The sequence below is a fragment of the Maniola hyperantus genome, chromosome 12, assembly GCF_902806685.2.
Source record: "Maniola hyperantus chromosome 12, iAphHyp1.2, whole genome shotgun sequence".
Classification (NCBI taxonomy): domain Eukaryota; kingdom Metazoa; phylum Arthropoda; class Insecta; order Lepidoptera; family Nymphalidae; genus Maniola; species Maniola hyperantus.
This window is the reverse complement of record NC_048547.1, coordinates 2,405,423-2,422,375: the sequence shown is the minus strand read 5'-3', so window position 1 is coordinate 2,422,375 and position 16,953 is coordinate 2,405,423. Positions and strand designations below refer to the sequence as shown.

General features: G+C 35.9%; 1 protein-coding gene across 2 annotated transcripts; it reads left to right on the top strand.

Annotated features, from left to right (window-relative positions):
- Nucleotides 1-402: 402 nt before the first annotated feature.
- LOC117986815 (membrane alanyl aminopeptidase-like) lies at nt 403-16,898 on the top strand. 2 transcript variants are annotated; one of them, XM_069502155.1, is made up of 15 exons: nt 403-511; nt 2,385-2,850; nt 4,351-4,509; nt 4,869-5,183; nt 5,849-6,032; nt 6,159-6,400; nt 6,927-7,116; nt 7,222-7,414; nt 8,226-8,326; nt 8,730-8,906; nt 9,978-10,162; nt 10,794-10,961; nt 11,873-12,016; nt 12,532-12,601; nt 15,616-16,898. In XM_069502155.1, exons 2-15 carry the CDS (start codon nt 2,387-2,389, stop codon nt 15,820-15,822), a joined length of 2,799 nt encoding a protein of 932 aa, XP_069358256.1. In that variant the 5' UTR covers nt 403-511; nt 2,385-2,386; the 3' UTR covers nt 15,823-16,898. The 2 variants fall into 2 exon arrangements, with proteins under 2 accessions (XP_069358256.1, XP_069358257.1); XM_069502156.1 differs by lacking the exon at nt 403-511 and adding an exon at nt 1,700-1,820.
- The last annotated feature ends 55 nt before the right edge of the window (nt 16,899-16,953 follow it).

Here is a 16,953-nt window from a genome sequence, read left to right as displayed (position 1 = left end):
GAACATTATAGAGAACTTTAAGGCATGCAGGTTTCCTCACGATGTTTTCCTTCACCGTTAAAGCAAGTGATATTTAATTACTTAAAATGCACAAAACTCCGAAAAATTTGAGCTGCGTGCGCGGGATCGAACCCCGACCTCCGATTAGAAAGCGGACGCCCCAACCACTAGGCTATCACAGCATATTTAAATAAAAAAAAAATTAAAGGATACAGGAATAAATTTTACATCGTTGGCGTACTCTTAGTTGAGTCACATACAAAAGGACATAGAAGCCCATTGCATTATTATCCTTAGAAAAAGTCTCCCATTATGTGAATAATGGAAGGAGTTAAGACTCTCAGTGATGACGTAGCGAGAGAAAGAGCCGATCTATCTTAGGCAAATATCTTTGAGTATCAAGGAATAGTGACGATAAGGTAAATCTCAAGATGATTGTTATCACTTTAAAGACATGAAGTGCTGAAACAAATACAGTTCGCACAATAAATTGCCGTCGATAAGACATCAGGTACGTAATATAATAATTAAAAATAATTTTACTTCCATACACAATGTTTAAGTGTTATTTAACTTAAATTTTATATAATTAAATCTCTATTTAAAACTGTAGTAAAGCAATATGGATAAGCATAGTGACAAAGTAGTTTAGTTAGAAACAGACGCAATGTTTTTGTTAACTAAAAAAAATCAATTTTTTTAATAATTTCAAAAATATACAAAGTTCTATAAATAAAAATACAACGAACCAGTATTTTAATTTGTTTTAAACTACAAAGAAAATATAACTATTGTTGACTATACTAATCTGTTTTTAAGCATATTATCCTGTATTTTAACCGACTTTCAAAAAGGAGGTGGTTCTCAAATCGGGCGGTTTTTTTTTTGTTCTTCATCATGTTTTAAATTAAATTAAACTATTCGTTAAACAGTTTTATCTAAATATATAAAAGTAAAAGGTGACTGACTGACTGACTGACTGACTGACTGACTGACTGACTGACTGATTTATCAACGCACAGCTCAAACTACTGAACGGATCGGGCTGACATTTGGCACGCAGATAGCTAATACGACGTAGGCATCCGCTAAGAAAGGATTTTTTAAAATTCAACCCCTAAAGGGGTGAAATATGGGTTTGAAATTTGTGTAGTCAACGCGGACGAAGTCGCGAGCATAAGCTAATCTTAGTATAAGATTAAATTAATTTACGTGTTAGGTAGTAAAGTCAAACTGTTGAATATTTACGCTTAGTTAGGTATAACGATAGCGAGTATGCAAATATTGTGGTAGATAGGAAGGTTGCTTTAGTTACTTGTTCAGATAAAACAAAACATCCTACCTACTTATGAAGCAAGCTAAATTTTTTTTAAATAAAATAAATATTTAACTAATGTGACTACCTCAATTAATATTGTAATATTTTCAATTAAACAACACAAGATACCGAAAAGAATAATCTCAAAAAGTGTAAAACCATTTCTACAAATTATAGGTAAATCTTGAGGAGAAACCATTAACGGATAGAGAATGGATGGAAAATGGAGTGAACATGTATAGATAAGCAATAATAAATCAGTGGTAGATTTAATACCAACTCAATTCTTTTGAATGAAAATAAGTTCCTTTAATGTTGCTGTACTTGTAATAATTGTAGCTAGTAATAAATCTGAATAAAACAAATAGCTGCTGCAGATCTCAATAATATCAGAATAGCACAACAAAATATTGATTATTAAAAAAATTCTAAAGATCTAAAGGAAAAAGATTTAAAATACACTGCCAATACGGCAACAGGAAAGAAAAATAAATCAACTAAAGTAAGAGCCTTTAGCAAAATGAGGATTTTCCTAGTTTGACCTTACAAGACAGTAGAAAATTTATCTATAGGTATTTTACATTTGAAAATATACTGCGAATAAAGTTTTGAACGAAAGTGAATTGGTGAATACTTAATTTATTTGAATGTGAAACATTACATTAACAGGTCTAAATCTACTTTTCCGCAAGTAACATTAGGACAGGGATAGCAATAGATTTAGACGTGTCATTTTAGTTTAGTTTAGAGATTGTGTACAAGAGAATCAGCCCCAATGGCACCGATTCTAAGCACAACCTAATTTTAAAGTATTCGCACCCTCTTCTTACTATTGTAATATGAAAAGGACAGAAGCAGTTTGATATTTCTAAATTTAATTTTTAGATGGTAAACCCGTGATTTTAGCGCGCAGTTTAGAGTCTTTAAATATGAAAGTCATGTTCCGTTCCTTTTTTACCATAAGTAAGAAGAAAAGGATGCAGATACTCTAAATTTAGTTTAGAGAGAGACTAGATAATTGGGGCCAATGAGGCTCTAAAAATTGACATTAAAACAATGTTTACAGAGATGCAGCGGCAATTATTGCAGCTGGCGCTGCTTGGCTTTGCCATACAATCGGTTCACACTGAAACTGATACAAAGCACAGACTGAATACAACGATCATACCTTCGACTTATTCTGTACTCATAACACCTTATTTTGATACGGGCGACGATAGAGCATTCACATTCGACGGAGAAGTTCAAATAACGTTCACAACTTCCGCAAATATAAATACAATAAAAATCCATTCAGAGAACTTAACCTATACAGCTTCGAATATAACTTTAACGAATGGAGTGAATACTATCAGTTTGTTGGAAACGAATCCCCTTGAATTCGAAGAGGAATATTCGTTCGCTCATATACATTTGGCGAGTGAACTTTCGTCTAGTGTGGAGTACGTATTGCAAATAGTATTCACTGGATCTATACGAGACGATTTAGCCGGATTTTATAAAAACTGCTACATAGAGAAAGGTGTTAAAAAGTAAGTGCATTTACTTTTCGATCTGTATTCAAATTCTAATTCTAAATTAGCCTGTACTATCCCACGTCTAATTCGTCACGCCAACGTCGCCTCGGTCTACCATGCTGTTGATGATTCTAGGGAGTCCAGAAAGAAGCAGATTTTGCCCATAAGTCATCTGGTATATGTACTTATAAGTATAAGATCTCTATGCTTTATGTAATTTCCTATCGATCTAGGCATGTTTTTTTGGTCTATCATATCATTTTCTCTACTTCTTTTCTCATTCATTTTGCTACTTATGTCTAAACAAATCTGATTACATTACGCGGCAGGAAATAATGTACATCGACCCTAAGAAAGAGATAGCGGTTTTGTAGAGCATTGTCTCTGTCGTTGAGACCGACACAACGTCACATAGGTATGATTATATGATGACGGAGACAACGCTCTACAAAGCCGAAATCTCATTCTAAAGGTCGATATACATTATTTTCTGTCGCGTACTGTACGTGAATTGAAGGAGTTAAATTCGTAGGTATCTTGTTCAAAAAGAATTATAAAAATATCATCATCATCATGATCAACCCATCGCCGGCTCACTACAGAGCACGGGTCTCCTCTCAGACTGAGAAGGGTTTGCCCATAGTCTACCACGCTAGCCATGTGCGGATTTGTAGACTTCACACACCTTTGAGAACATAATCTGGAGAACTCTCAGGCATGCAGGTTTCCTCACGATGTTTTCCTTGACCGTTAAAGCAAATGATATTATTTAATTTCTTAAAACGCACGTATAACTCCGAAAATTTAAAGGTGCGTGCACAGGATCGAACCCCCAACCTTCGATTAGAAGGCGGACGTGCTAACCACTGCGCTATCACAGCTTGTATAAAAATATAGGGGAAGGTAAATCCTCTAGACATTTTCTTTCATTTATCACTACGCAGTCATCAGTGGTATTTGATATCACATGCCGTTCATTTCACTCAGCATCACGTTATGCTATCATCTTAGCTAGTATCTTGATCTTGCAATAAAATTGGAGTACTCCGTCAATAGATCAAGTTGATTACCACATCTATCGACACTGTGTGTCACTGGGATCATCTTATCTCTAAGACTGATAATGTGTTATTGTCATGTTAAAATCTAGAGAGGATTTTACATGAAATAGTTCAAGATAAAAGCGTTACATAACTATAGTACGCGACAGTTCAGGATAGCAATCGGGGTGGGGACGCCCCGCACACCCGCACATCCCCCGCGCTAACCCGGTACCGGATAGCGCAGGTGACGTGTGGGACTGTGTGCCCCCCACCTCATACCCCGATTGCCATCTCGACCTGTCGCGTAAAATATTTTGTAAGAATAGTTATGTTGACTAGGATATAGTTGACTATAGGCGCCCTTATCGTGTAACTAACATTAAAAAAACTCCTGTCAACATTATAATAGCAAATATTTCAGACCCAAAAATGACAAGATTCAAGACTATAAAAAATATTTTTCTATTTCTAGATGGCTGGGTGCTACGCAATTTGAGTCAACAAACGCTAGAAAAGTTTTCCCATGTTTCGATGAACCGGAATATAAGGCTGTGTTCACACTAACAATCGACAGACCTGCAAATTACAAGCCTACATTAGCTAACACGAAGCTTCAGAGTAACGTATCATTGTAAGTACAGTTCTTGCAATTTACGAAGGCCAGTGAACTCTATTTGTGGCTACGTCGTTTACAGGGGCATTGCGTAAGTGTGCGTGCATTACGGACCAATCAGTCATGAGCAAGCGCTCACAAACGCACACATTTAGTGTACCTTACTTATGCCGATACGACTCAAACACAAGCATGAGCCACTCGCCTTCGTGAAATACAAAAACTATACGAGTAATTATTGCTTCTTTACTATCTTTTTAGTTTTTTCTCTTATGACGTTATTTCGATGTAAATGAGACATGGTTCCAGCGCAATAGCAATTTGCGGGACTTATATAATATTATATTTTCTTTCTATTCTCCTTTCTCTTATTTCAGATCAAATGGCTACGTCAGAGAAACATTTTACCCGACACCAAGAATGTCAACTTACTTGGTGGCGTTCCTAGTATCAGAATTCGAAGCTGAACATTACAGTAGAAATGGAACAAAGGAATTAGGAGTCTTCACAAGACCAGAAGCCAAAAACCAAACGGATTATGCATTTGATTTTGCTCTACGTGTTGTTGAAGCGTTGGGAGACTACTTCGGAATTGACTATTACTCCACGAATAGCAATCTAAAACTCGATCATATTGCGTTGATAGATTTCAAGGCAGGCGCTATGGAAAATTGGGGACTTGTGACATACAGGTGGGGTTGATTCTTCAAGTAATCTTTTTGTAGGTTATCGTAGTTGATTAGGAGTTTTATGTACCTACTAGCTTATGCTCGCAACTTCGTCCGCGTGGACAACACAAATTTCAAACCCACATTTCATCCCCTTAGGGGTTGAATTTTCAAAAAAAAAATTTTAGCGGATGCCTACGGCATAATAGCTATCTGCATGCCAAATTTCAGCCCGATCCGTCCAGTAGTTTGAGCTGTGCGTTGATAGATCAGTCAGTCAGTCAATCCTTTTATATATTTAGCAGTAGAACTGCTAAATATATAAAATATATACTATACTGTATAGTAGAACTGCTATAATATATACTATACTATAATATATACTGTATAGTAGAACTGCTAAATATATATTCGAGTTTTAGATTGCTATTCGTGCCTCCACGAATAGCAATCTAAAACTCGATCATATTGCGTTGATGCATTTCAAGGTAGGCGCTATGGAGAATTGGGGACTTGTGACATACAGGTGGGTTGATTCTTCAAATTTTCTTCTTCTCGAGTCGACGGTCACCTCAAACATAGGCAGCCCCAAAACTTTGCCTTACTTACCTTTTTTGTGTTTAATATACTATTGGGATATAACAGGCCATTGAGCCATTTTGTAAAATTTTATTTTCTTAATCCAACAGGGAATCGTTATTGTTAACCGTTCCGGAGGAGTCAACCCCATACTACAAGTACAGAGTAGCACAGATCATAGCACACGAAACTACTCACATGTGGTTCGGCAACCTGGTGACGTGCCACTGGTGGAGCAACACATGGTTGAACGAGGGTTTCGCTAATTACTTCCAGGATTATATTACGGCAATGGTAAGTACAGAGTAGCACCAGATCATAGCACCATAGTATCTACTAAATAGAAATTATTTTGCTCGATACTGGGAAATTTTTAAGGTTAAAATATAGAAATTTTAATGTTAGTAATTTTATTGACAGATCCAGCCTGACGTAGCAGCAAACGATCAGCTTGTCATTGGTTCAGTATACTCAGCTTTAGATGCCGACGACGTTCCTGACTCACCTCCAATCACCAACGTTAACGTGAACTCGCCTGACGAAATCAGCGGCCATTTTGGAACAGTCACATATCAGAAAGCAGGATCTGTTATAAGAATGGTACACCATTTGATTGGTGATAATGCTTTCAAATCTGGCCTCAACGCGTATTTGATGGCAAAGTAAGATATTTTTAATTTTTTCATTTCCCTGCCTGGAGTAAATCCTGAACAGGTTGCTTAAGTTTTGAATACCTTGAAGCTTTCCGTACACGCATCGATATAGCATAAACATCGATTCGTACACGTGATAGTATAGACATGTCATAAGAGGACCTACAAGAAATTAATACTGTATCATTCAAATGGTTATTCAAGAGGCAGGCCAAACAATTCCTGAAAGGCTGGCAACGCATTGGTGGTTCCTCTGGTATACAAATGTTCATGGGCGGCGGTAATCAGGTGACCGCCAGATCGTTTGCTCGCTATTTTTGTTTAATTAAAAAAATCTTGTACAGTAGCTGACAAGAAGTATTTTACTTACATCGACCTTTAGAATGAAATTTCGGCTTTGTAGAGCGTTGTCTCTGTCACTTGTACCTATGTGACCTATGTGACAGAAACAACGCTCTACTGTACTGTACTCTCTACTGTATTGAATTAGTTGGAACAACCTGTTTGCAGTTATGTTACTGTTTTTTTTCTCTAGCTCCTTCAAACCTGGCTACCCTGAACAACTCTACACGGCTCTCAGCCAAGGTGTAAATGTGTACAACTCTTTAGCCAGTTATCCTGGCTCCGATATCACTGACGTCATGAGTTCGTGGATAAGTCGCGCCGGCTATCCTTTAGTGCATGTGGAAGTCAATCATGATGACTCGTCTATTGTTTTAACTCAGGTAATGAACTAGTACTACAACACTGGGTTGGTCAAGTTTTTTATAAAATATGTGCTATTTTTATTTTCATGCAATTTCTTTACCTGTTTGTCTTTAATTTTACAGAAACGCTTCTACAAACATTCCACTGATAAATCTGATGAAATTTACAAAATCCCGATTACGTTCACACTGGAGACTGCATTCGACTTTACGAATACCAAGCCAGCATTCATCATGGATAACAAAACTTACGTACTGCCTGTCAGGGAAATCAAGGAAAATCACAGCTGGCCGATACTAAACATTCAAGAAACAGGTATCTGAAACTTTCCTTTTTTCCCTTGCCAATACCATGCTCTCATTTCGCTTCTCATATCTCTTCCTATTAAAATAGCGTCCACGTGGCGTCGACTAATTACAGCTGGCTGAATGGTTCTAATATCATTGTCTGCTATATCTAAATATATAAAAGCAAAAGGTGACTGACTGACTGACTGACTGACTGATCTATCAACGCACAGCTCAAACTACTGGGCGGATCTGGCTGAAATTTAGCATGCAGATAGCTATTATGACGGAGGCATCCGCTAAGAAAGGATTATTGAAAATTCAACCCCTAAGGGAGTGAAATAGGGGTTTTAAATTTGTGTAGTCCACGCGGACGAAGTCGTGAGCATAAGCTAGTTATGTCATAATGATGGTATATCTTATAGTGTACAGGGTGTAACCAGAACGCTAGCAAAAACGAAGACAATTGATAGTTGCATAAGTATTCCACTCAGACTCAATACCGCGTCGTAGGTGGGGCATTGACCCAAATTTTACACGCTATTCTTTGAGGGTTTGAAAAATACTAAATCACTAAAACTACAAAATGAGGCAAATGGTTATTGGTATATTGGATTGTGTTTTGGTAGTATAACAATAACGCTCAGTTTTTGCTAACATTATGGTTATAAGCTGTATTATAATATGTTGAATTACACTATATAATACATACATAGGTGTGTATGGATATCACAGGCTAGTGAACTAGTGGTCTGTGGGCGGATAGAGATGGTAGGTACATAAGTTTAAGATAAGGGCCAATTAAATTTACTTAATGATATTTTTTGCTTTACGTTTAGGTCTTTACAGGGTTAATTACGACAGTCACACCTGGCACCACATATCTGATCATCTGAAAGGCAGTCGTCGTGAAGAAATTCATTATATAAATAGAGCTAAGGTAATCAGCTTTTTTATGAATATAGCTATAAATATATCTCTCCACCCCTAAGGGGAGTAAATTGGGGATGGAAGTTTCTATGAAAGTCTATCATTTTTAAAGTTTCATCGATGAAAATTGGTATACAGGCTTTCAGTTAAGAATAAAAAAATACTTAGGTACTTTACAATATTTGAAAATTCTACTGCCAAGAGGGTTCAAAAAGGGATGAAAGTTTATAATGAAAGTCTGTAATTTTTCAAGTTATTTCCATGAAAATTGATATTTGCGTTTTCGGTTACAAAAAAAATACGTGCTATTTCAGAATTTTTGAAAATTCGGGTGAGCTAGTTGAGAATAATCATTTTAATGTTTATTCGGAAGTTTCTTGTTAAGTACATGACTAAATCTAAACTATTTGCAGATCGTGAATGATTTGTTTGCATTCCTATTCGCGGACGAGGTTAAGTTTGACCTTCTGCATGACGTACTGCACTTTTTGGAGGAGGAAACGGATTATGCGGTTTGGTACCCAGCTGTCCGCGGATTCAAAAAACTTAGAAGTCATTATCTTGGTTCTGATAGTTTGACTGTTATCGATGTAAGTAGAGTGTAAGTCTAAATATATAAAAGGAAAAGGTGACTGACTGATCTATCAACGCACAGCTCAAACTACTGGACGGATCGGGCTGAAATTTGGCATGCAGATAGCTATTATGACGTAGGCATCCGCTAAGAGAGGATTTTTGAAAATTCAACCCCTAAGGGGGTAAAATAGAGGTTTGAAATTTGTGTAGTCCACGCGGACGAAGTCGCGAGCGTAAGCTAGTTAAAGTATAAGATAAAAGTAAGAATTAAAACGGCATGGAGTCTTAGTGCAAAAAAAAATTACGAGACATTTTACCGCGATTATTAGGCTCATCTGGTGACAGAAGGGATGGCTCATTTTTTGCGCAACGGATCAGCCTGGCTGTCCAGCGCGGAAATGCAGCCAGTATTCTTGGCACCATTCCACGCGGGCATGATTTGTGTAGTAATTAGATAAGGCTAGCCTTAAGTTTTATTGTAATATTTTCATTTAAAAAAGAATAGAAAACACTTACAGGCCAAAGGTATTATTTTTAGTTAAAATCTTAGTAAGTAATAAATATCTACACTGGCCGTGATGATTTTTTTTTGGCATGGGCACAAAATAGAAAACTCACTATTAATATTAATTTAAGAATTTCTATCACAATGAGGGAAAATTTAATTCTATTCATTATATTTAAAGAAATTGGGTATTTGACTACATCAAAAATAAATTTCTCATTGATTATTAAATAGAGGGTCTTCCAAAATACGTAAAATCCATGTTCTTTGTTAATTTTTAGTGTAATAACCATTTTAAATAATCGATTAAACTAAAAAAGTATGTTATGATGTGGCGTCACATTCCAGTATTTCATGGAATATCGCATACTTACAGCCGTAGATACTCAGAGTCGCTTAATCGTTACTTAAGTTTAGTTAAAACGAGACAGAGCTATATCTCTCGCATAAATCTGTCTCGTTTTAACTCAAACTTAAGTAACGATTAACAACTCTGAGTGCGGCTGTAAGTGCGCTTTTTGACGTTTGATAAAAAGTTACTGATTTGACTAGTTGTCAAATACCGTATTCTATGTTCCAGGAATTCATTTTACATCTAATGGATAGCACTGTGGCCCGATTGGGACTTGAAGTAAAGTCTACTGATGACTACAAAACAAGTAGAAATCGTATGCAAATTTTAGATCTCGCTTGTAAACTTGGACATCAGGGATGTATCAATGAGGCATTGGCTTTGTACAAAGAATTTAAGAATGATGGTAAATGGTAAGAAGCATTATTTAAGGCCGCGAATCTTACAGGTGTAAAACTGTAGCTTATGTAATTAATTGACAACTATTGACAATTTTACTAAGGTAAATGTACCTATAGTACCTTTTACGTTAGTTTTGTCGTAAGTTAATCATATAAGCTACGTGAGCAAAACTTACAGGAGTAACTGCCGCCTAAAGTAGTATTAAGAAAACACAATTAGATATACGAAACTATATTGACGAAAGTAATTATTTGTTTGTTGAAGACTGAGGTTCCAAAATTAAAAACGAAATTATATATACGAAACTGTAATGACGAAAATTATTTGTTTGTTGAAGACTTAGGTTCCAAAATTAAAAACGAAAGTTTATATACGAAACTTTAATGACGAAAATTATTTGTTTGTTGACGACTGAGGTTCCAAAATTAAAAACCAAAGTGTATATACGAAACTGTAATGACGAAAATCATTTGTTTGTTGAAGACTGAAGTTTCAAAATTAAAGACAAGAGTGTATTATATATTGATAATTAGTTATTGTAAAACCTATTTTTTATACTAGATAAAAAATACCTAATACAAAGTTGAAATTTAAAAAAAAAACAGTTATTTATAGACGACATGTTTTTGTATAATTTCCCAGGCTTGACCCAAGTATAAGAGAAGTGGTCTACTGCACTGGTCTCCGATATGGTAATGGTGACGATTATGATTTCCTCTGGAACCGAATGTCCACTACAAATGTAGCTAACGAGGCAAGACTGATTGGCGATATCTTGGGATGTACCTCAGACGAAACTAAATTGAACAGGTATGTCAACTAAATAATATAATAAATATAGTTATTTAGCAAAAAAGGTATCCAACTAGTAAAATTTTGCAAACTCAATAGTAGCAAGTATAAAATATAATAAAGAAAAAACAGCCGAAGTTTTTTTAGAAAAAAGGTATACCTACTGGTAAAATCTTGCAAACTCAATAGTAGCTATTATAAATAGTAAAGAAAAAACAGCCGTTACTTTATACATAAAAAGATGCATGGTTGAGCAATTTTTTGATTTGGCACTTCGCTATTTGAAAATACTTATTTAGCCGTTACGTTTAAGTACTTCTGTTTGGCCCGACCGCGCCAGCTACAATAGGGACGTTCAAAAGAAAAGTAATTAGCATCTTCTAGGCGGCCGGAGCATTCCATCTTAGGCTGCATCATCACTTACTATATGGTGTGACCATGCCTATATAAAAAAACCTATATTATTTTGTCAAATAATGTTTTCCTTAGATTAGATTAGATTTATTTATTTGCTTTCATGTACCTACCTACATTAATTTATGGTGGGACTTGACAGAAGTTTTGCATGAGAACCTAAAATGTAAAAAGTTAAATTTTAGAACGAATACAGTATCTCTTTGGCTGGGCAGCACGTATTTTTGTCCACGTATTATTCAGAGCCTCAATAGCTCAACGTTAAAGCGCGGAATGAAATCCAAAAGGTTGGCAGTTCAAACCCCACCCGTTGTACTATTGTCGTACCTACTCCTAGCACAAGCTTTAGTTTAGTAGCGCTTAGTTGGAAGGGAAACGGGAATATAATTCATGATAAGCATGGCTAATATTGTTTTTAAAAAATGAGCGAGCGAGACAGAGTACATCTTCCCTTTTGTCACGGGTCCTATGAAACTTCACGACTTTTTCATACAATTTTCTGGTTTTTTTTTCAGTTTCCTGGTATCCATGCTTGTTGAAGACAGTCCAATCAAAACTCAAGATCTCACTGTGCCCCTCTCGAGTGTCCTCTCCAACTACAGCAATGTCCACGTTGTTCTTGAGGGATTGCAGACTAACATTAGTCTTTGGAAGTCCATGTAAGTTGATTTCTCTTCTATTTTGTAATCTTTATCAGTTTAAGCTAAGTTGTATGCCATTTGATGCTTTTTAGGGTTCTGTACCTCTGTAATAGTCTGTCTGTCTATCGTGTCTGTCAAGAAAACCTAAGTACCTATAGAATACTTCCTGTTGACCTAGAATCATCAAATTTGGCAGTTAGGTAGTTCTTATAGCGCAAGTAAAAAAAATACGAAAACCGTAAATTTATGGTTATATATCACCAAAAAATTAAAATATTATGTTCACGAAAAAAAAAAAAACTAAATCACAATACATACATATATAGAAGGCGCAGTCCGTCATTAATTTGCAGTGTTATAGATAAAAGTGTTAGGTGTATACCTTGTACGATGGGTACGGAACCCTTTGTGTGCGAGTCTGGTTCGCACTTGACTGGGTTTTAATTATATTATATTTTTTCAATTCGCATACGTTGGCAAGTTATATTACGATAATTTTATGTTGCCTTAATTAGTTTTATTTTTTTCTTCAGATACACATCATTAGACTCTGTACTGTCTACGGTTGCTTCGTCTCTGCGTACAGATGAAGAATTTAACAAAGTGAGTTATATTATTGTTTACATTTGCTTTTTTTGAGACGTTTTTAAAAAAAACCCGTGGGAACTCTTTGATTTTCCGGGATAAAAATAGCCCCGGGATGTAGGCTAACTCTGTACCAAATTTTATCAAAATCGGATAAACTGTTGGGCCGTGAAAAACTAGCAGACATACAGACAGACAGATCGACAGACAGACAGACAGACAGACAGACACACTTTCGCATTCATAATATTAGTATGGAAAGTATGGATTAATCTTGTCAATTTTTATCGTTGCGTGTCATTAAGAGCGCACTTTAAAATACGATGTCCCATTATTAACCTTCTCGCTAATTGCCTGTGACCCAAATGACCCCCTGTCAAACACTCCACGCTGAGCACACATTCATTATCGTCGTTTGGCAAACCAATTGAGTAGGGTACGCTTTCGAAATGAGTTTAAGTGATGCCTCTTTTTGATATGGACCTCAGACAAAGGATCAAGGTGGATGTCAGACGCGTATTCCCAAAAGGGACAAAACAACAAAAGAAATCATACTTACGTATGAAAGGTCATATTTTCATAATTTGCGTTCGCTACAACTGTTACAGCACAGCAATGCACCATTAATGGCTTCTACACCCCTTCAATACTAAATTTAAATAAAACAGAAAACTAAATAACTCTTATTCCCTATTCGCAATAAATTATTATCACAGAGGTTTGTTGGGCACAAATGACAAATTTGCCCAACAATAAAAGTTAAACTATGACAAACACAAAAAAAATTGTTTTTGTCTTTATCACTCTTCAGAGCTTTTCTATACACCCAGCTTGCTCTTATTATTTTGATGCAGTCTTATTGATCCTTAGTCTGAGATATGAGCCAATAACGTCCCAACCCATACACCGTAGTACAATAGTATTAAATACAAAAGTGTGTATGTCTCTGACGGCCTAACCGTTTACCCGATTCTGACGAAATTAGGGACAGATATAGCTTGCATCCCGGACGCGGACATGGGCTACTTTTTATCCCAAACAAATAAAGTTCCCACGGGATTGAAAGAAAAGTAAATACACGCGAATGAAGTCGCGGGGATCTAATAAATACGTGAGAAAAATCATAATTTGTGAATCAAATCAAATCAGAATTTAGTTAATTTAGAATTCAAAAGGAGATTGCCCATTTTCTTAGGAGCTTTGGGCCCCCCCAATATAATTGTTATATCAACCTTTTTATATTCTGCAAACGATTTCCATTTATTCACCCTGGTGATAAAGAAATCTTATTTTTTATGTTGCTGATGTGAGGTTATATTTAAATAATAATACTTCTTCAAAATAAATGGATGTTTACGATTCTAACTGTATTTGTGGATATTTTCAATGACAGGGTGAAGGAAAAGTCGTAATAAAACATATTTAAATCGTAAAAAAATAACACATTTTTTTAACTTAATTTATGTTTTGACACGACGACGACGCCACAAAAGAGGGCCCGTTCACGGGCGATCTCCTTTAGAACATGCTTTTAAAAAAATTCTAGACTGTCTGGAAAGTAAAAATACCGACTGGAAAACCTGTTTTGTAAAAAAATTTTCATGACCCATATTATTATTAGATTATTATCAAAGCGGAAAAAACAATCATGAATCATTTGGCATGTATTCAAATTTTTTGCTTACCTTCTTGCAGAATATTAGTATTATAAATAGTTTTTTTTTAAATCATCATCCTCTCAACCTATCGTCGACTCACTATTTGAATTGAAAAGATTCTTGAACTTTCCATAAAATATGCGGAAGATAAACAAACTATCATCAACCCATCGCCGCCGCGCCAGATCATACTCCTCGCAGAATGAGAAGGATTTAGGCCATAGCCTACCACGCTAGCCAATATTCAGGCATTCCGAACCAGTTGTAGATGCATCCGACTATTCGAAAGTACCTACTTGTAAAAGTTTATTCGAATAAAAAAGATTTTTATTTTATTTTTATTTAATACTTATTGTTGACTAGATGATGCCCGCGGCTTCGCCCGCATGGATTTAGGTTTTTTTTAATCCCGTGGGAATTTTTGATTTTTCAGGAGAAAAAGTAGGGTATCCGTAGTAGCCCGTCCGCGGTATACAAAGTCTAAAACTTTTCGTAAAAACATTTAAACGCATGCTCCCGCGCTAATCGGTATGTGGCGGGGCTTCCCCCCGCCACATACCCCGATTCCCATCTAAACCTGTCGCGGACTATACACCGTTACATTTTACAAGTGTCATCTGAGAAATCAACAAAGGTTATACCATTGGCAATGATTGATTGTGCCTAGTGCTAGTAAAAAAAAAAAAGTGCCTACTAGGAGTCACAGACGTGTGTTGACGAAAATAAACAGAAATATCTGTTTCTTCTGGCACACATAACAATTAATATTTTTACGGCTTTCGCTGCAAAATTAAATCGACCTTGCGCACCCAATGTCACCTCTCTCGCATGCCACTCGGTGTATAGTGCATTCAAAATAAACTGGCGTGTTTCCACTTGAGATCGTCATTAGCAATAACAATAGGATTATATTCAACATGCCACGTAAACAATAGGGGTAATAAACCAAACACTCATAGAGCCCATTCATTTTTAAAGGAGCCGGTTCAACATCATAGTCTTGATACTTTTGAATTCACCCGCCACAACTTAATCCTATTGTTATTGTTAATAACGGTTTCAAGTGGAAACACGCCAGTGTATTATGAATGCACTATACTAAATCGTATTATGTTACTCTCAAACCAATCAATCACAAACATGTTTTTAAAAAACATTCGAAATTCAATTAGAAAACGTTTTCAAAAAACATTCGAAATTCAATTGGAAAACAGTTTCGTTTGTGATTGGATGGTTAGCGCCCACTGGGATTTTTGGCTTATAATTTGTATAGGATTACGTAACAGAGACAGCGATAAACTATACTTCTTTCCGCGGATAGGGTATAGAAAGTCGATGCTTTCCTATCTTTCTACAATGTACTTCTTTTCGCAGTTCGAGTCTTGGCTCAATTCGTGTACCGAATGCGGGGAAAAAGCAGTGACCAATGCCAAGACAGCCTTGGCCAAGGCCAAGCAAACGACCCAGTGGGCCAAGGACCACCGTAGCGACATCTGGAGCAGTCTCCGAGGTGGCGCGGGAATGACATCTGTATCGTTCCTGTTACTAGTCGCGGGATATGCTTTGACTATCGGATTTTAATAGAATTAAAAAGCCAGCAAAGTGCGGGTCAGGCTCGCGCTAAGACGGTTCCGTACTACAGTCGTATTTTTCGACTTTTTGCACGATAATTCAAAAACTATGATGCATAAAAATAAATAAAAATCTGTTTTAGAATGCACAGGTGAAAAACTTTCATATGATACCCCGTTTGAAATATTTATCTTAATTCGAAAATTGAAAATACTGATTAGTAGTTCAGGACCACAATTTTTTTTTTTGCGTCATATAACCACAAATTCACGGTTTTCAGATTTTTCCCCGAATGTCTGCTATAAGGCCTACCTAACTGCCAAATTTCATGATTCTAGGTCAACGGGAAGTACCCTGTAGGTTTCTTGACAGACCGACAGACAGACAGACAACAAAGTGATCCTATAAGGGTTCCGTTTTTCCGAGGTACGGAACCCTAAAAATCTATTCCGAAATATACTAGAGCACAAGGAAATAGGAAAAGATGAAGTAATGTACCATGCAGGAAATATTGTACATCGACCTTTAGAAATAGATAGCGGTTCTGTAGAGCTTTTTTTCACAAAGAACAACGTTGCTATCGCAGGATTAAAGATAGATATTATTATTAACTAGCTGACACGCCCCGGCTTCGCTCGGGTGCAGTTTAGAAAATTGAGGCGGTGATTGAATTAAATTTTTCGCTCCGTAAGAACCATCCTCGTACTTGAAGGAGTATTAGGTATAAAAAAAGAATTAGCGAAATCGGTTCAGCTGTTCTTGAGATTTGCGATGAGCAACACAATATTTAGTGATTCATTTTTATATTATAGAGATTTTGTGATTTTGTCCATTATAAAAATATGCATTTTTTTTGCATTAAATTGAACTTGCCATCTTTATTATTGAAGTTAGTATTTTATACAAAATATAATAAATAACATTTCGAATAATATTTGTAAACAATAATTAAGTACTTATATTTTACTTTTAAGAAAAAGTGTAAAGAGATCCCACTCCACTTCAATAATGTAGCTTGTAAATAATAATTAAATATTATTATGATAAAAATTGTTATTGTTAAAATAATAAAGAATTGTTAAGAATTTATTTGTTTTCATCGAACCTACCTTTTAAAATACAGGTCGCGGCAAAAAATAA

Excerpts from the sequence above, each read along its gene's own strand:
- LOC117986815 (XM_069502155.1), top strand. The coding sequence starts at position 2,387 with ATGCAGCGGCAATTATTGCAGCTGGCGCTGCTTGGCTTTGCCATACAA. Across the intron at positions 8,327-8,729 it reads ATTATATAAATAGAGCTAAG|ATCGTGAATGATTTGTTTGC; the intron begins GTAATCAGCTTT and ends AACTATTTGCAG. Across the intron at positions 12,017-12,531 it reads ATTAGTCTTTGGAAGTCCAT|ATACACATCATTAGACTCTG; the intron begins GTAAGTTGATTT and ends TTTTTTCTTCAG.